This window comes from Acomys russatus, chromosome 3 (assembly GCF_903995435.1).
Source record: "Acomys russatus chromosome 3, mAcoRus1.1, whole genome shotgun sequence".
NCBI lineage: Eukaryota > Metazoa > Chordata > Mammalia > Rodentia > Muridae > Acomys > Acomys russatus.
The window spans coordinates 70,763,818-70,784,393 of record NC_067139.1 but is presented as its reverse complement, the minus strand read 5'-3'; the positions used below and the strand labels follow the sequence as shown (position 1 = coordinate 70,784,393).

Here is a 20,576-nt window from a genome sequence, read left to right as displayed (position 1 = left end):
TTTTGGTTATTCGCTTTCTTGATCCCTTCTTTCCTGGTCTCCTTTGGTTGCACTTTCTTTGTTCTCTTCTCTTGCTCTCCCCACTTCTCTCTCCTCTCTTGGCCATATCTAGTGTGTTGACCATTTTCTGTCTGTTTCTTTCTCTGCCCTGGACATTTCCAGGTGCCTCTGGTTGTACTCTCCTTCATATCTACAATAAAAATCTCCCCCCCCCCAACCACACCTTAGAACAGTCAGGTCCTCAGTTTAGACACCTTGAGAAAACTAGTTTTTCATTTGTAAGTGGTCATCAGTTGGAGATAGCTTCTAAAGTCTCTGGCCAAGCTTGTCTCAGGTTTTTGGCCATGCAGGCAGTGTGAGGGGTGGGCTCCATCTCCTGGAGTGGTCCCTCAATCAAATCAGATATTGATTGGTTACTCCCACAAGCTTTGTGACGCTATTGCACTAGCACGTCTTGCAGGTAGGTCATAATTGTAGATCTAAAGGTTTGTAGCTGGGTTGATGTTTACCTTTCTCCTTTGGAAACATTCAGAGTCCCTTCCAGTGCCATGAACATTAGTCTGTAAGGGATGAAGGCTTTACAGCGACACCAGCTCAACTTCTCTGTGTCCAGTGAGCTGTGTAGGTGTTGTCTTCAGCAATAGGGCCTTGCCATCAGCTTATGGAGAGAAATCTATAGTCTGGGTTGTTTGAGTGAGTGTTCCCATAGGCAACTTTGGCCAACAACTTGACTAGATGTAGCCCATTATAGGCACTGGAAGCTTCATTTGCTGACAAGTGATGTCTAGTTGGGGCATTGTCTCCCCTGTGATTTGGCAGTCCCATTTCATTTAGATTGCCTTCATATATCTTATCTATTTAGGAAACTTTTACTGTATTAAATTCCTCCAATGACATCTCAAATGGCCATTAGTGTTAGCTGTCCTTTCCCATATGTATTTCCTTCTTCACCTCTTCTTCCCTCCCTATATCTATTTGATTCTCTTGTTCCTGTCACCTCCAATACCCACACATTAGTAGCTATTCTATTTCCCCTTCCTAGGGAGATAAGTAACCGCCCCCCCCCCATTTCCTTACTCTATACCTAACCTCTGGTTACACAGATTGTAGCTTGCTTCCTTTTCTTTCTTTCTTTTTTTCTTTTCTTTTCTCCCCCCCACCCCAAGACAGAGTTTCTCTATGTAATAGCCTTTCTGGGTCTGGGTTACCTCACTCAAGGTTTTTTTTTTTTTCAAGTTCCATCTGTTTACTTGTGAATTTCATGATTTCACTTAAAAAAAAAAAAGATTTATTTATTTATTATGTGTACAATGCTCTGTCTGCATGTACACCTGCAGGCCAGAAGAGGGCATCAATCACATCATAGATGGTTGTGAGCCACCATGTGGTTGCTGGGAATTGAACTCAGGACCTCTGGAAGAGCAGACAGTGCTCTTAACCACTGAGCCATCTCTCCAGCCCCTGTGATTTCCCTTTTTAACAGCTGAGTAATATTCCATTGTGTAAATGTACCACATTTTCTTTATTCATTCTTCTGTTGGGGGACACCTACGTTGTTTCCAGATTATGGTTATTATGAATCAAGCAGCAATGAACAAGGTTGAGCACGTGTTTCTGTAGTAGGATGCAGTATCCTTTTGAGTATATTCCCAAGGAGTGGTATAGCTAGATGCTGGGGTAGATTATTCTCAGCTTCCTGAGAAACCACCACACTGATTTCCATAGTGGCTGTTTTTTTCCCCCCAAGTTTGCACTCCCATCAGTTGAGTGTTCTCCTTACTCTGCATCTTTACCAGTATGAGCTGTTATTTATTTGTATTGATCTTGGCTATTCTCACTGGTGTAAGACAAAATCTCAGAGCAGTAGCACTTTCTGAAGACTAAGCATGTTGAACGTTTCCTCAAGAGTTTTTCAGTCATTTGAGTTTTCTTTATTGAACATTTTCTGTTTAGATTTGTATCCTCCCCCTTTTTTTTTTTGGCTTTTTGAGACAGGGTTTCTTTGTGTAGTCTTGGCTGTCCTAGACTCACTTTGTAGACCAGGTTGGCCTTGAACTCACAGCGATCCATCTGCCTCTGCCTCCTAAGTGCTGGGATTAAAGGATTGCATCACCACATCCGGCTTTTGTACCCCATTTTTAATTGGGTTGTTTGCTTTCTTAATGTCTAGTGGTTTGAGATCCTTATATATTTTAGATATAGCCCTTTACTAGATGTGTAGTTGGTAAAAGCCTTTCCCAAGGCTGTCAAATACAAATAGCCAAAACACTAACAACGTAACATTTATATAATTCCTGTTTGTGTCATGGTTCTTCTTGCTATAGGTAGTTTATTGTATATATGTGTAATAATATAAATGTTTATGTAAAAAATAAAATTAAATTAAAAAAAACCTTTCCCATTCTGTAGGCTGACAGATTGTTCGAATGATGGTGCCCTTTGCCATGCAGAAACTTTTAAGTTTCATGAAGTCTGACTTACTAATTGTTGATCTTAGTGCCTGTGCTAACAGAGTTCTGTTCAGAACGTCTTTTCCTGTGCTAATGAGTTCAAGGCTATTTCCCACTTTCTCTTTTATCAGATTCAGTGTATCTGGTTTTATGCTGAGGTCTTTGATCCACCTGGAGTTGAGTTTTGTGATAAGTATAGATCTATTTGCATTTTTCTGCATACATCCATGGACAAGATTAGTATCCAAGATATATAGAGAGATTTTACAATAGATGGAAAACAAGTAGCCTTTAAAAGGGTTATAAAACCTGAAACAGTATGTCTTTGAAGAAGGTAAACAGTGAATGACAGGACCATGAAAAGATACTCAATAAACTAATAATCAGAGAAATGCAAATGAAGGTCTGTGACCTCACATTTGTTAACATGGTTGCCGTAAGACCAACAGCATCATCAACAACAAACCCAGAAACTAATATGTGTTAACAAAAACCAAACCAAACCAAACAAACAACCTGGAGAAAGTAGAGCTGGTGTGCACGGCCACTGCAGTATTAAGGTTCTAATACTTAAAAAAGAGAGCTGCTGCTGACCCATCGTCTCCACTTCTACCCAGCATCCCACGGGGATGTTTGTGTTCTTGCTCATCTCAACAGTAAGCACAATAACCAAGAGGTGCAGACAACCTAAGGGTCCACCAGTGGGTGAATGAGGACAGAAGACATATTACATGCTGCACACACACAGGACTTCTACTCACTGTAGAAGAAGGATGTCTTGACATGCTACATGCCATGGCTGACCCTTGGAGGTCATTATACTAAGTAAAAGAAGCCAGTTATAGAAAAATATATCTAGGATAATTCCAGTTTTAGGAAACATCTACAGCAGAAGGCAGAGAGGAGGATTGGGAGACAAAAAAAAATTACTATACATGTAGAGTTAAAGTCATGAGAGTTGGAAACGTTCTAGAGATCTGTGGACACTTTAACACTACACAACAGTGTACTTATCGTTGGCAACGCTGCATCATATGCTTGCATTTTAAGAGGATAAATATAGCAATAACTCTTTAAATTTTTTTAAACAAAACCTTTTTAAAAATTTTTTTTATTAATTTATTCTTGTTACATCTCAATAGTTATCAAAGCCTTTTTTTAAAAAATAACTTTTAAAACAAAAAGCTTTGTGAAGTCTGAGATGAACTAAGAGACCTATTTACCTTGCCTTGCTTAACATAGCCTGGCTGGCAGTAGTGTGCTGGTGCACACAGTGGGAACAGCTGAGCAAACATGATTATAATTTCTGAGGTTTGTAAGATAATCACGTCTGAGAAGGAAACAGCTCTCACTCCGGGGTCTCGGTGGGTAGTATCTGCCTAGGAATTTGACCCCAGATTTTATCATAAGACAACAGGAATCCCAAACTTTCTGTCCATTCTTTTATATTTTTTTCACAACAATGTCATGGGCAAGCATGCCCTTGTTAAGCTGAGACAGATATCAATGTTTATATATGCATAAGTGGGTTCAAACCCTCGCTTGGAATGGAGGGAGAGTGGTGTACTTCGTGTGAACTTGATGGTGTTCAGTCAGCTTGGAGGAGCAGCAGTTTCAGGAAATGGTTGAAGAGAAGATGTGAGGCCCAAGGAAAGTCTCTGGGACTGGGGATGGGATGGAAATGAAAGGATCCTATGTCACATGGGTTCTCTCATATGTGGCATCTCAAAATAACAAGTATGTGGCCCCTGAGGAAGGGAGTCCACCCATATTCTTGCTCACCGTTTGAGATTTGGCAGAATGCCCATATTCCAGCTCAGCTCTAGTTTGCCACTGGGGGAAGGGAGCAGGCTTTCTATTGGCCCAACTTTGTTTCACTGAGATGTTGGTCTGTAATCTAGGTCCCCTACCCTAGGTCATCCTATGAGGCCAGGGTGTCAGCAAAGAGTCTGTGCCCACACTCAGTCTCTGCCCAGTCGTGGTCCTCTGTTCAGCTACCTCTGTTCAGCTACCTTTGTTTAGATGGTACCCAAGGCCTTTCTTTTTCTTATTTCTCTATATCCGGTTATCTTTCTTTAACTGCTTCTAAAAATATAGGTAGGGCACACCTATAGTTTTAGCCAGTACTGAGCTTGAAATGGAGGTCTGGAGTTAGAGGTGGGTGCCCTGAGTGACAGTCTAAAAGAGGAAAACAGCATCCTGACCTACTGCACCTCGTCTTTCTTGCACACGGTAAACGCCTTTATTAAAAGCCTGAGTTAAAAAACAACACTAAAACTCTTTTTTTACTATTTTTATTAAATAACTATATATATATACACTTATATTAATATATGCACAATAAACTACCTACAGCAAGAAGAACCACAAAACAATCAGGAATTATATATATGTTACATTCATAGTGTTTTGGCTATTTGTATTTGGCAGCCTTGAAGAAAACAAACTTTCCTATCTTGCTGAGTCTAAAATTCTGAATGTATCTATCATATCTCATCATTATCAACGTAAAATATCGATCTAGACCTAAAAACATCTTAACTCCTAAACAACACCAAAACTCTTAACCAGTGATTTAACCCCATATGGGCAAGTCCCATGAAAAGCCAAGACAGCATGTGTCCTCCAGAAATGACCAATCCCATAGTGATAGGCCATAATGACATGACCCAGAAAACACCAGACCCACATTCAAAAGAACAATTATAAATATGTCCAAACAACTCAAACATGGTATGATTGTATTCTAAGAGAACACGGAAATCTGGTTGAAGTAAGAAAGTTGGCTCAGGATATAAAAATAGATATCAAGAAAGAGAGAAAAATATGGAAGAAAACCCAAACTTAAATGATGAGGAAAGTGGCTGTACTAGTTTGCATTCCCACCAGCAATGAAGGAGTGTTCCTCTCTCCCCATATCCTCGCCAGCATGCGGTGTCACTTGAATTTTTGATCTTAGCCATTCTGATGGGTGTAAGATGGAATCTCAGAGTTGTTTTGATTTGCATTTCCCTGATGACTAAGGAGGTTGAGCATTTCTTTAAGTGTTTCTCAGCCATTTGATACCCCTCTGTTGAGAATTCTCTGTTTAGTACCAAGCCCCATTTCTCAATTGGGTTATTCGGTTTGGTGGTGTTTAATTTCTTGAGTTCTTTATATATTTTGGATATTAGACCTTTGTCAGATGTAGGGTTGGTGAAGATTTTTTCCCAGTCTGTAGGCTGTCGCTTTGTTCTCTTGACAGTGTCTCCTGCCTTACAGAAATCTATTTGGTGCTATCTCAGAAAAATGGGAATAGGGCTTCCTCAAGACCCAGCTATTCCACTCCTTAGAATATACCCAGAAGATGCTCCAGCACACAACAAGAAAATTTGCTCAACCATGTTCATAGCAGCCTTATTCATAATAGCCAGAACATGGAAACAGCCTAAGTGTCCCTCAGTAGAAGAGTGGATAAAGAAACTGTGGTACATATACACTATGGAATACTACTCAGCTATTAAAAACAAGGAATTCCCGAAATTTGTGGATAAATGGATTGAGCTAGAAATGATCATAATGAGTGAGTTAACCCAGAAGCAGAAAGAATCAAATGGTATATACTCACTTATATCTGCATACTAGCCCAAGGGGCATGTCCCATGAAAGCCTTCACTTACCAGGAAATTGGGACAGAGGGGAGGGCATCCTATTGGGACTCTAAATGAGAGACGCATGGGAGAATAGCAAAATAAAAGGATACAGAGGGTCCTAGAAACCTACAAGTAGAACAATATGATAGGCAGATTTGGGCCCAGGGGTCCCGCTCAAACTAAGGCACCAGCCAAGGACAATACAGGAGGTAAACTTTTTTTTTTTTTTTTTTTTTTTTTTTTGGTTTCTTGAGACAGGGTTTCTCTGTGTAGCCTTGGCTGTCCTGGACTCACTTTGTAGACCAGGCTGGCTTCGAACTCACAGGGATCTGCCTGCTTCTGCCTCCCGAGTGCTGGGCAGGAGGTAAACTTTAAACCCCTTCCCAGATCTAGCCAATGGTGAGAATATTCTCCATAGCTGAGTGGAGAGTGTGATATGACTTTCTCACGTACTCTGGTGCCTCACATTTGACCATGACCCCTGGAGGGGGAGACCTGGTGGCACTTAGAGGAAGGACAGCAAGTCGCCAAGAAGAGACTTGATACCCTATGAGAATATACAGAGGGAGGTAATCCCCCTCAGGAACAGTCATAGGGGAGGGGAATAATGGGAAAATGGGCGGGGGGAGAGAGGAATGGGAGGATACAAGGGATGGGATAAACATTGAGATGTAACAAGAATAAATTAATAAAAAAAATAGAAAAAAATGATGAGGAAAATGAAAGAGCAAATTAGGAAGTTCTGTGAAGAGCCTCATGCATTGAGTGGGTCACATGGAGGATGGGATTTAAGGGCTTGAAGACAAAGCAGAGCAGTTGGATCACTCAGTCAAAGTCAATGACAAAAGCAGCATAAAAATGGAGCAAGCAAGATCTTTGAGATACCACAGAAAGACAAAATTAATTAATTATTTGTTTTTCGAGACAGGGTTTCTCTGTGTAGTCTTGGCTGTCCTGTACTTGCTTTATAGACCAGACTGGCCTCGAACTCAAGGACCATGTATGGAGAGGCTATAGACCTCCTGCTCAGATGTAGTCCATAGGCAGCACGGTCTCCATGTGGGGCTCACAGTGTGAGGAGCAGGGGCTCCACTGACATTGGCTCTGTTGCAAACTCATTGACCACTTCCCAATGCTGGGGCAGCCTTGCCAGGCCACAGAAAGAAGAGGATTCAGGCAGTCTAGATGAGACTTGATAGGCTGGGGTCAGTTGGTAGGGGAGGGGGGCTCCCCTTTTCTGAGGACTAGGGGAGGAAGAGGGGGAAGAGTGAGGGAGGGTGAGACCAGGAGGAGATGAGGGAGGGGGGTTACAGTCGGGATGTAAAATGAATAAATTAAAAATAAATGAAACAATAAAAAAGAATCCCCTAGTCCAACTGACGGATATAAAGAATCACAATCTAAGGGGAAAACTACCTTACTGTTGGGCCACCACCCATTCCACTGACCTAGAGAAAGAGACAAATAACACAGCTGTTATATGTCATATCTGATTGTCCCTACTTTCCTGTTGGGCTGATACATCTTATATTAACTGAAGGGACCGTCATTCTCTGATAAAGAGACACAGACATCCAGATACTCAAAAACAAAATAAAATATAAATAAAAAAAATAAAGGTGCTGTGCCTTTTGTCAAAAGAACATTTTTCTAGTTGAAAACCCTGACACCAGTCAAAAGATGCAAAGCAGCTATGTCTCTGATTTGTCTCACCATTCATTGTTCACACAGACAGCTGTTTGGAAGCACAAGGACACAATTGTTTCCCACACTCCTTGCTTGGTTCTGAGATCTTTCTCACCTTAGCCTCTAGATCCACAGTCCTATCCTTTCCTCATCTTGCGTATCCTCATCTCACCCGCCACACATGCATGTGTACGTGTATGTGCGTGTGTGTGCATATGTATGTGTTTGTGAAACACACACACACACAGAGTGAGAGAGAGGGGTGTGTGTGTGTGTGTGTGTATGTGTGTGTGTGTGTCTGTGTGTGTGTGTGTGTGTGTGTGTGTGTGTGAGAGAGAGAGAGAGAGAGAGAGAGAGAGAGAGAGAGAGAGAGAGAGAGAGAGAGAGAGAGAGACTGTGCTTATGAGGACGGTTTCATACATGTTTAGAAACACCATGCTGCTAAACTCCTGTGGCAGCCCACGTTAAAAAGCTGTGGGCTAGGGATTGGGCAGAGCCCAAATGCTCTTCCCACAAGGTGGTCTTCTACAAAAAATTGCATAGACTATGGTAAGTGAGTGCACTTGAGAGCAAGGACATGAAGGAAATGTCTGCATCATCTCTGTGCCATTTTTCTCCTGGCTTCAGAGAACAGACTTGAAGGTTCTGAAGTCAAGAGGCATCCTGTGAAGCCATGGAAAAGCTTGAGGAGGCTACAGGCTGGGTCACCTGAAGTGTGTGGATGGACTGAGAAGACGCCAGCTGACCACTGAGACATCCCCTCCCTGTAGAGACATAGGAGACTTGACGTCCACAGAAGGGGAGTCTCAAGCCAGACCTTCGTGGACCAGCAAGGCAAAGTCTCCACCTGCCAGTTCCCTTCCTGGACACCCTCCATGTGCCAAGGGTGGGCTGAGATGAAGCACTGAGGAAGGCAGGTGCTGTCCCTTGTCAGCTGGATGTCAGGGAAGAAGACTGAGCATCTCTGCTGTTGGAGTTCAGTGTGACAGAGGCAGGCAGATACATGTGGGTATCCAGTGTGAGTTTGCCTGGGCTGCAGTAATTATATCTCTCAGGCTGGGGCTTTGGTCATGGAAAGGTGATGTCTCACACTTATTTATTAGAAGGGCCAAGCTGTCTGAAGTCCCAAGGACACAACAGCTCCAGACCTCCTAGTTGCTGGAAGCTGCAGGCAGTCTTTCATACTTTGCCTCCTAGATTCATCTGGCTTCATCTGCACAAGGCATATTCTCTAATTCCCCCCACTCCCTTCCTCTCCCCTATCCCTCTCTCTGTGTTCAGAAAGACACTTTTCATACCTATTTAGGCACGTGTGAAGCTCTTAAACTTCAGGAAGGCCTCAACTTGCTGGTCTCTACAAGACTGTATTTAGCAACAGAGTTGAGTCAGTTGTTACCCACTCTGTCCTCTGCCAGTACTGTGTCTGCCTTAACATCCTGGTGCTCAGAAACTCTGAAATCTGCTGCTCCCAGCATCTGGTCTCCACCAGCTTTGTCCTGGGTGCTTGGTCTAGGGTGCCCACCGATACGACTGGCCCAGATCCAGGGTCCCAGCTTGCAAGGAATCCACTGCTGAGAGCCAGTGCCTGACATGCACGTCCCAGCCTAGAGACTTTGTGGTGCCCTCACAGCCCAGGAGCTCGGCATAGCAGACAGTGCGGCACACCAAGGTCACCACTGCAGCCCCAGAGGCCAAGGTCCACCTGAGCAGACAGATGTTTGCGAGCACAGCAAGATTGTGGCTGGCATTGGTGAGCTGCTCTGGATGCCCACGCACAGAGCCCGTGGTCAGGTGAGCAGCTGGAGCCCAGGAGAGTGCTGGACTCAATGTCCTGCCGCACCAGCACCCTACATGACTGCGCTGAGTGCACCCCACAGTGAAGCCAGCACCAGTGAAGTTCTGAGGAGGGGGAAGTTATTGAAGACTTCCCTACAGATAGTCTTCTGTACCCTGGGGGCCCTGGAGAAGGATATGGCTCTGAAGCCACAGGAGCAGGAGGAGAAATGGGATCAACACATGGTAAAGCAGCCCCAAGAGTCAGAAAACTGCCCATCTACTGAGCTGAGTCAGAACAGGAAGGCTGTGGAGGTGGGCAGCCCAGGGCAGGATCCTGAGCCTATTTGTGATGAAGGGACTAGGACGCTCCCATTGCAGCCTTGAAATCAGGTATGCTCCCCAGAAGAGGGGCCTCTCCCTGCCAGCACCTCGTGGTCCCAGAATGGCCTGGCCCAATACCAGCAGCTGTAATATTATCAGCCAGTCCATCCAGTTCCCGGGCCCCTCCCATCCCCGGAGCAGTCCTGCCAGCCCCAGTGGCCACCCCTGAATCAGTGTGCATGGCCCCACCATTCACTTGTAGGCTTGAGACAGCCCTGCCGGTCCCAGCACCCACTTCTGGGTCCTGGTCAGCACCATTGGCCCCTAAATCTGCTTCCTGCCCAAGATCAGCTCAGCTAGACCCATCTCTTATACCTGGCCCAGACCTGCAGGTCACGCTTGATGCTTCCAAGCTCCAGGCAGCATCTGTGGTCCATCCAGGCACCATGGCATCACTACTGTCCAATTTGGTCCCTGGTGGCCTCGTGTCACCTCTGCAGGTCTCTAAATGACCATTTGAACTATTGCCGACCTTTGTGGTCATGGACCACACTGGGTGTCTATGACCAGGCCTATAAGGGCTGCCTCCAGACAGTGCAGCCCATAGTCTCTGTTACCCCAGTGCCAGCCCCTTTGAACATTCTGTTGTCCCACCAGCTGTCTTTCAGGCCAGTGCTGATGCCCCAGCAAGCACTCTTGATAGCCTGTCAGCAGATCCAGCCCCATAGATTCCTCCTGGACAAGTCTAGATGCCCCCAATGCCAGCAGGTGGCCCCAAGCAGCCTCAGTGATTAGTTGAAGGCCCAGCACAAACTAGTCCTCCTAAGCTTGCCCTGCTGAGCTCTTAAGAGTCGCAACAACAGAAGTGCCCTTATCTTAGCCCAGAGCAATTCCACCTACCAAAAACTGCCCCTTATGGGACCAAAGAAGGCCATGTAGTCACTTCTGGGTCCAGCCCAGCTTAGCATTCCCTAACCATAACTTCCTCTATTTGAATACCCATCACCTCTAGGGCAACCAAGCCTGGCCTCCCAGTATCTTCTGAAACCCCTTTGTCAGCCTAGGGGGCAGTCCCTGCTGAATCTGGTGTCAACTCTTCATGCCTGGCCTTCAATATTAGGGCATCCCTTCAGGCCCCCAAGGCCACGTTGGACTTGACACTCTGCCACAGGGGTGACATGCCAAGCCCCATCTGTGAGCCTGAGGTGTGTAGATGACTTCTGGGTGAATTTGTTATGCTACAATTGGACTGCACTAGTGAGAACCTTCGCTCTGTAGGCCTAAGATGCTTTCCCAGACTGCCCTGAAACTGCTTGGCATTTGGGGGTCTGAGGCCAAGGGCCAGGAACATCCCATCAGAAGGGAAGATGAATTCGTTGTCATCCCACTATCCCCTCCACAGCTATCAGGCCTCTTGCTGTTACTGTGGCCCTCACATGGGCTGCTTTGTGATGGACAAGTGCTGAGAAAGGTTACACAGCCACCCTAAGGATTTAAAGCCTGTTGGGATCCATCAGCATCTTTTGGTGCCTCGAACTGCCAACACTCTTTTGCATCTATCTCTGAGTCTCTCATGCATGTATGCAGGCACCACTGGTGTATCCATGTATGCCTGTATGTGGTGGGCATGTGTGATGGAGTGCCAGCCTTGGCCTCACTCTCCTATCCCCCCCCCCCCCCCGGTATTCCCTGACCTGAGCAGAATGGCTTAGGGGACTCAGGGCCACGCTGTGGATTTCGTTGGCCTGGTTTCTGGTCCTAGGTTTTCTTGACTATGGGATGATGCTAGTGTCTACTTGAAGATTCTGTGGCTGCAGGAGAGATGTGAAGGGGTGCTGACTCCCTGTTTCCCCACCTCTAAGGGCTCTTCCTCTACCCCAGAGGCACTGTAGAGCAGTTGGAAGCCACTACCCTGAGACTTTATTCCAATTATAACCTTGCCCAGCCTTGATTTTGTCACCTTTTACTACAGAGCCATTTTTGGGCCTGTACCTGTCCCACAGCTCACAAACTGTGATCAGGAGTTGCTCACTCTTGCCCCAGTCCCATCTCAAGGAAACCACACACTGGTGGCCAAGTGGCTAAATCAGTCCCTGAGGGGAGGTGACCAGAGCAAAGAAGGACTCTAGGTTTGGAACTTCTGTGCTGGCTACCTGTGGTTCTCTGGGATGAGTGGTCCAGTAGCCTCTAGCGATGCCTGGTACCTGTTCTCCTGTTTACCCTGAACAGGAACCTTTCTGATGCTCAACTATAGCATCTGAACTGAGAACTTGGGGGAATTATTTTGATTATTAAAACAAAACAAAAAGTGCTATGCCATTTTTATAACAGAAAAGAAAAACCAAGAAGAAATAGAGTTGATGTCCAACCTTATTGGATTAGCATCTCAACATCTGAATAGACACAGATCACCCCACAGCCCTCATCAAGCTTAGAGTCCAAAGAACATGGTTCAGAAGAAACCGTTCACAGAGATCTGGAAAACAAGCATTCCAGGCTGACCATGGGCTGGCTGCTCTTTACAGGGACTGTCAGGATAATATAAACCTGCGCTGGGGCTTTAATAAAGCTGTATGATGTAAGAGTCTCTCCCCTTGTATGCCCCTTCTCTGCCCTTGTGTTTGCCTAACGTATGTTGTATCCAAATCTGCCAGTGTCACCATTTCAGAGTATGTCACTTGTCACATGTGGCTCTAGGCAAAGGAATTTGGCTTTTGTCTCAGGTTGAGGCATCTTAGCAGTGATCTGCAAGACGCTCTACTGAATGGCTGTCTGCTGTTTTGTTTTTGGTGTGTGTGTGTGTGCGTGCGTGTGTGCGTGTGTGCGTGTGTGCGTGTGTGCGTGTGTGCGTGTGCATGTGTGTGTGTGCGCGCGTGTGTGTGCGTGCATGTGTGTGCGCGTGTGCGCGTGCGTGCGTGTGCGTGCGTGTGTGTGTGTGCGCGCGTGTGTGTGTGTGTGCGTGCGTGCATGCATGCGTGCGTGCATGTGTGTGTGTGTGTGTGTGTGTGTGTGTGTGCGCATGTGTGTTTCAACACATGATACCTCTCCATAGCTCAGGCTGACCTCTTTCTTACTTACCATTACTCTGTCCTCAGCCTCTTGATTCCAGGTTTGGGTCATCATATGTTTTTGGGAAGTGTGTGCTTTTGATGTCTTGGGTCCCACTTGTGTTGACCTAGGCTCAGCTGATCCAACCAGACCTGTGAACAGATGACCACATCTTCACTAAGAGCTTCATGGCTGGAGTGAGCCCCGTTGAGGCTCTGGGGGATATTTTCATCACTAATATGTGATTTCTCATGTTTTTGACCCCCTCACCTCAAACTGTAACAGTCTGGGGATCTTCCCTAAATGCTTGGTCTTGTCAAGGAATCATCATGCCATCTCCCCTTTATCCTGAACTGATTTCTCATCATCTTTATTTCTCTCTTTGTTGAGTATGAATCCTAAGAAGAGGAAGGGACATTCCTGAGCAGTACTTTAAAAGTGAGCCTTCAAATCCACGTGGAAGAAATAATGAATAAAATATTCTACTGAAACAGAGAGACTCTCTAGCTTTGGAGGGAGGGGTGCTGAAGGCTCTCCCTGTGTCACAGGACAGGCTCCTTTAATGGACACCTTGGCCTCTGATGAATTTGAGGAAAGCTAGTTAGCAGGTTGGCCAGGGCAGTTCCGCATGACATCATCAGCAGTCCCTTCCCTGAGAATCCGTTGTATTCCGGAGAGCACTGGAATCCTCTGTGATGTCACCACTATTGTGGGGACACCAACTAACTGCCTGTGGAGAAGTCATTCAGTGTCTATAGGGTTCACCCTTCAACATGCTGTCTCGGCTGAGCAGGTTTTTTGGGAAAGAGAATGGAGAGCTTGGAGGAACCAACGAGAGGCCAAAGGAATCTGGCCTTCGGTCTTGGTGCAGAACAAAAAGAAATAAATGGTCCTGGGAAAGTCACAGTGAGTCCTGGGCAGGGAACGGGGAGCTTCCTGGAGGAGGTGACACTGAGTTGGGCCTTCCAGTGGGGGACTCAAAAGCTGGAAGCTTCTGGGAAGCAGGAGGCCTACCCTGTTCCTCTGGGTTCCTAAAGAGCTCGCCCCATCCTGCTGGCTCTGGGTTTTCCTGGGCTGTCAGAGAGGATGGCTTTGTTAATCTGGTGACCATGGGCCTCTACCATTCCCTCCCCCTCAGGCTTTTCCTTGGGACTCAGCATGGTCTCCCTGGCCCTTGTGCCATCAACCAGGCAAGTTCCCTTGTGTTCATCTCCCTACAGGGTCTACTGGGAAGGCATCATCCCAAGCCTCCACCATCACCGAGCAGGAGCAGCACAGGAAGAAGTTGGAGAAACTGACCATACAGATGCACAGCATGACTTGTGAGAGAGACGAGCTGTGTGGGATCCTGGCCCGTTACACTGACAAGGATTTGAACAACAGGTAGTCATTGTGCCCAGTTCTCTCGAGTGTCTTGACCCCTCTGTGCCAACCCCAGCTTCCCTCACATCACAGGGGGCTGCACCACCAGGGTGTCCTCATGCTCAAGCAAGTTTCTGAGTGCATGTGAGAGGCAGAATTTGACGCCTAGGTAGGAGTCAATAGAGACACAGCTTGTCCTGCTTCCTCCAAAGGAAAAGCAGAGCCTGTAGCCTGATTACAGTCCAGGGGTTTGGGTAGTAGCGTTTAAGGGGCCTTGAAAGAAGTTGGCTTGTGGGAGATGCTAGGCATCATGAGTTTATGGTGAATCTTTGCACTTGACCAGCAGGTGCCTGGAGTTTGGAGTGCGCTTGTTGGGGTCTGTTTCCACGTGGTTCCTCTTCTCTATGTGTGACTGAACGGCCTGGAGCTCATCATTGCTCATCTCTGGTCTTCCGCATTAGACTTTAAGACAACTCCATAGAATCCTAATTCTCTCTCCTCTCTCTTCTCTCTTTTCTCTCTCTTCTCTCTCTCTCTCTCTCTCTCTCTCTCTCTCTCTCTCTCTCTCTGTATGTGCATGGGCACATGTGTACCTGGGAGCGAGGAGGCACATGATGGACACTTTCTGAATTCTCTCCAGATTCTGGGATTGTTGAGGGTGGGTGAAGGTTGAGAATTTTCCTGTCTCACAGATTGGAGGTGTTGTCAATGCTGAGGCCAAGGAGCCTCACTTTTAGCAGCACAGCTCTTGGCCACTGTGCACACCTAGATGGTACACTGGAATCTACTAGTGAGTTTATAAACCTCATTCCTGGAAATATTGCTTATGTACTCTGGGCATCTGTACAGCAATAGGAACCCAGGCTGGAGAATCCCTCCTCTGTAAAGAGAAGAATTGTCATCACAGGTTTGTAGTAGGCCCAGGCCTATGGCACAGACTCTAGGGAACTTCCTAGAAAGCTAGTCTCTTCCTGCATGTGCCGTGGAGAAGCTATGCAGCCCAGCTCCCTGCCTCTTGGTCCCCTGCCTCTGCTGACTTGGGCCTGGGACTAGTAAGTTTAGTAAACACCAGGAGGTCCCGTATCTAGGAGTCAGGAAGTGGCATCTCCTTGGCTGCCTGGTCTAGGAGTCATCCTAAATTGATGGGATCCTGGAGGCCTGTGTTCATGGGGTTCTTTGCTCTCGGGGACATGTCCTACTGCAGGCTGAATTTTGAACTGGCAATACTGAATATGGAACATCAGAAAGTGATGCTGGCCCTGCAGAAATTACCGAAGGAGTTAAGAGAGGCCTGGGACAAGTATAAGGAGCTGGCGCAGGAGACCGAATCCTGCTGGTGAGTGACTGGCTTGTCTGGGGTCACAGCACTTGCAGGGACTGCTCTTCCCGTCTTTGTCTTTTAACCACAGTGAGGGCTCTGGCTCTAGCCTGTCCGCCTCTTAGCTAGCAGCCTGCCTTGTGGCTCTCAGACTTGTACCCCTTGGTCTCAGTTCTGCTCAGTGTGAAGAGACTATGAGCCTCTCCCAACACTGTCCTGTCAGCCTCAGGATCCCTTAGAAAAAGAATTGTTCAAGGAGGGGACAGTCAGGCAGCCCAGGGACTGGGCTGGGGATTTACAGAGCTGGTTTCCATGGGAGCCATAGATAGATTGCATTCTGACGGGCCTCCTGTCCTTCTCAGAGAGGGTTTGTCTTCTGTCTGCTGACGTTTTCCCCATACCACGGACTGATAAGAGCAGGTGGGGTTACTTCCTGTTCTGGGAGGTTCGTGAATCTCTTCTGGTGTCAAGGTTTTCAGAAGTACTTTGACTCTTTCTGCAATTTGGCAATTGTCTGGATTTAGCATACCTCTAGGTAATGCCGGTAGTGCTACTGTGGTTCACAGTCTGGGGCTCTCTGGGGACCAGGGACCTTGCAAGGGAGATGGTTCTTGGAGGTGGGGAGGCTGACACACACTGGCTGGGGCTCACCATATCTTGGCTGCGGTTCAGCTTCCTCCACAGTCGGCTCCTGATTGAGTGGACCAAGCTGAAGCATGCTGTAAAATCTTTGAGGAGAGAGAACAGAAAACTTCAGAGGGAGCAGGTTCTGCTGCAAAAGTCCTGGGAGGAGACAAAGAGGCTCTGTGAGGAGGCCCATGAGAAGATCTGCGGCCCCTGGGCAAAGCAGCAGCAGGTAGGTTGAGTCAGCAGTGACAGGCAGCCCACCTGTCCGGCCATAATCACAGATACACCCATGTAACCATCCACCCACCCGCCAGCCCTTGACATATACCTCCCGCACGGGTTCATTTCGAGTCTTTCTGGGGAGTTAGCCTCTGAGAAACTGGATGATTGACAAGCAACCTTCCTGCTCTGCTAAAAATTGCAGTCCACTGAGGCAGAGGGGTTGATCACCAACACATCAAACATCTCTATTCCATTATGATAACAGAGGTGCTATGTGTAGAACCACTTAGGGAATAGCACAGAGCTTTCTTTGGTGACAGCAGGGGTCTGTAGAGCATTGTTTTGCAGGGGTCATGTGAGGCCCATGTAGGAAGCAACTTGCAAGAATTAGAGGCCAGTGCAAATGCCAGATGAGTGTTTATCACTGTCATCATTTGGGGGAGGCGTGTGGCCTTTCTCCCTTTTGTTCCCTGCAGCCCTAGGTGGTCTCTCGACACTGTCCAGTTCTTGGTTCACACTGACAGAAGCCTGAGTAGCAGCTTGTCAACATGGTTTATGTGAGCACTGCTGGAGGGGTCACTCTGGGGCTGACTGATGACCAGGGATGTGAGAAAGGCTTCTACAGGCTAGCACTTGGTGTGCCACATTTGAGGCTTCAAGACCAGGCTGGCCTTGAACTCACAGTGATCCGCCTGCTTCTGTCTCCCGAGTGCTGGGATTAAAGGCGTGTGTCATCACGCCCGGCCTAGCAGTGTTCTTGCTTAGGCATTTTAGTCCTCAAGGGATGGACAGCAGAGTCGTGGGTCTCACCTGAAAGAGCTGGTTTGCATAGTCTAAAATTCAACTCTTCATCCAGCATGATGTCCTCCTCATGGCTTTCTGCTCACTTGTGACTTCTGTGGTGTGTGTGTGTGTGTGTGTGTGGTGTGGTGTTTGTGTATCTGGTGTGTGTATGTGTGTGTGTGTGTGTCTGTGTGGTGTGTGTGTTTGTGTCTGTGTGTGGTGTTTGTGTATGTGTGTGTCTGTGGTGTTTGTGTGTCTGGTGTGTGTGTTTGTGTCTGTGTGTAGTGTTTGTGTATGTGTGTGTGTCTGTGGTGTGTGTGTATGTATGTGTGTGTGGTGTTTGTGTGTCTGGTGTGTGTGTATGTGTGTGTCTGTGTGTCTGTGTGTGGTGTGTGTATGGTCTTTGTGTATCTGGTGTGTGTGTGTGTGTGTGTGTGTGTGTGTGTGTGCAGCTATGTACCTTGGTGAGTGCTTTGCAGGCCAGATGACATCTGGTGTTGTCCTGTTCTCCCTTATTCCCTTGAGCTCGGGTCTCACTGAACCTGAAGCTTCTTCTGTTGGCTAAGCTGTTCGGCCAGCACTCTCTGAGCTCCTGACTTCTCCCAGGTGGAGCTTACTGTCCTGTTTAGTCTCATCTAATTGCTACAAGGTTCAATTGCTCAGAGAGAGGGGGGACATGGTGGCTTTGTCTTTGTTTTTATACATTTTTATCATTTTTAATTAACGTGCTTTATAATAAGATAAATCAAACAATAAATGCATTTAAAAATGAAAAAGTAGACTTCTTTCCTTTCACTGGACAGAGCAGCCCCTGGAAATCTGTTTTCACTCATTGGCCTCACAACACACTGCCCCTCAGGGCATGCCTGTGCTGACAGTTTGCTGACGCATGTCAGAAAGGCACTGCAGATGACTTCACTAGCCTCCTACTGTCTGACCTGGGTGCTGTTATCATATTGTATGGACTGTAATCTGAGGAAAAGTTCCTAGGTAAGGACCACGGGACCCTGTCTTCCTCTGGTGCTACTGAGTTATTCATTGCAGAATCCAGTGTAGGTTAAGTGAGGAGACAATGATGGGTCAGGTTTGAGCTAGCTGGCAGCTTTGCCTGGAGCCCTCCTTGGGAATTTGGTCTTGTGTGGTCCAGCTTAGCTGTGCAGAGGTTGTAAGTTCCCTATAGGATCTTGACTCTTGGGATGGAAAAAAATTCTGGAAAGGAAATAGGTAGAGTCCAGGGCAGCAAACCCTGGCTGAGTCTAAGAGCCTTGTATACAGCAGATAGATTCCACTACCTTCTCATGGCAGAAAATGTGTTGCAACACAGCAGTTCTCTCTGTGACATATATGTATGTTTCCGTGTGTGGTGCGGAGGGGCGATTTGTATGTACCTGTGTGCTTGTGCATGTGTGCTGGCCCTTGTTTACAAAGTATATTCTTTTATAAAAATTCACAGTATATTCTTATCCCATCCAAGGAAAGTTAACTTTCTTCTCCATAGTAACCTGGGTGATCACTTTGTTACTGCAATACAGCATGGTGTGTGTGTCTGTGTGTGTGTGTGTGTGTGTGTGTGTGTGTGTGTGTGTGTGTGTGTGTGTGTCTGTACATGCATCACTCCAATGAGTACACAATCTTCTAATGAACAGGACCAGGACGGATTGGAGAAAAGACCACAGGACCCAACGAAGCAAAAAGAACTGGTCACCCAGCAAAAGGACTTGGCAGAAAAGATGCAGCATCAACTTGGTGTCTCTGAGATGAGGTAGGAGCCCCGGCTGTGAGAAGGGGCGGAGCCACATGGGTTCCCTGCACCTGCATCTCTGTCCTTTTTTGGGTTTCTGGCCATCTGCATTGTTCTCAGCCACAGCAAGGGAAAGAAAGCCTCAGAGTATTGTGCTGGTTCAGTCACCAAGAACTTCTGTCCAGGCAATAATATTTGATCCTTAGTGTTTCTGGGAATTGTGTACCCTTCCTCCCTTCTGAGCTATCTGGTATGATTTGAGTACTTTATTCCTTAAGTCTCCCCACAACTCCTCCTAGTCCCAAACTGAACAGGAGAAGCATCCCTTGTGGAAGACAGTGAGTCCCTTGGCATTTTAGTTCCTTCGTGCATATCACATTAGTGATGAGTTCCTCCCCTTGGGCAGATTTGCACGCAGCACACTCCTGCTGATGACAGGAGCTCTGCAGTGTGCATCTATTTCCTGGGAGATTGTTTCTCTGGTTATAAGCCGGTTTAAGGGTTGACAAGTTGAGCCCAGGCAGGTTTTTTGCACTGTAGGGATCATCAAAGCCTTCATTGCAGTGCTGGGCAGTCTCCCTAAAGAACCTCCATATAGATTATTAGGTCGGTCACATCTCTCCTGAACTGTGACACAGACATTGAAAATACTGTTACATATTTTTTCAAACTAATGCAATTGAGCTATTGGAATAATGTGTTATTCATTTTTTTATAGTCCAGCACAGAGTGTAGTTTTCAGTTCATCTTTCAGCTGTTTTTTTTTTTTTTAATGAGAAAAAAAATCCAGGCTTAGGTGGTCTCTGGTGTGGGCTCAACAGCTGACATAGCAGGCTCTCACTAGACCTGTGTTCCTTCCTCTCCTAGCTCTGAAATACGTCAGTATGGGCCAGAAGAGGCCTCAGCCCAGGACGAGAGCTCCCTGCAGCTGCTGCTGCAGGAACACTGAGTGTGCCAGGCAAGTGAGCCACCATCCCATCCCATCCTCAGCACCTATGGCAAGCCTGGGTGGGTGTTCTTCCTTGACTTCTGTCTTCTATGTGGAAACAGACCCTGATTTTTGTCTACCCTGTAGCCCGGGTAGGGCACTTCCGGGTCTGATTGCCTTTCCTCCTCTGACAGCATCCTTCAGAGAACTGAGGAGGCCAAAGAAAGCCACAGACATCTTGAATGCAACATTCTCTGCACTAGGACCAAAGCCTCCTCAGAAAAAGACACCCCCTTTGAACTGTGAACTCACCAATGAGGCAAATACCAACTGACCTCCAGGTGATAAAGCCTCAGTCTGATCCAAGTGTCGGTTGTCTCCTGAATCCAGGAGAAAAGAAACCATCAAAAATAAGTTTGAGATACAGAAAACCTAGACAAGGATTACCTAGAATCCTGACACCCACTGTCAAGTCCCATTGAGGGACACAACATGGAGGATGTGAGGGTCAGCAAGGATTAGTCTATCAGGGGCTTTAGCAAGCTGACTGAGTCCTCGGCTCTCCATCTTTGGTGGAAAATATGACACAGAAAAGTGTGTTGATGCCACACAGTCATCCTGACAGACCACACCCCAAGGCCCCATATTCCTTCTCCAGTACAGAGTTGAAGCTACTCCACAT

The 20,576-nt window shown here is 46.7% G+C and overlaps 1 protein-coding gene and 1 pseudogene across 1 annotated transcript; both read left to right on the top strand.

The window, feature by feature from the left end:
• Positions 1 to 569: 569 nt before the first annotated feature.
• Positions 570 to 11,143, top strand: LOC127187120 (uncharacterized; annotated as a pseudogene).
• Positions 11,144 to 12,058: 915 nt separating this feature from the next.
• On the top strand, positions 12,059 to 19,915 carry LOC127187119 (disks large homolog 5-like). The gene is made up of 6 exons (XM_051143344.1): positions 12,059 to 12,065; positions 14,134 to 14,296; positions 15,480 to 15,611; positions 16,278 to 16,449; positions 18,872 to 18,987; positions 19,834 to 19,915. The coding sequence occupies exons 1-6, from the start codon at positions 12,059 to 12,061 to the stop codon at positions 19,913 to 19,915; spliced, it is 672 nt and encodes a 223-aa protein (XP_050999301.1).
• The last annotated feature ends 661 nt before the right edge of the window (positions 19,916 to 20,576 follow it).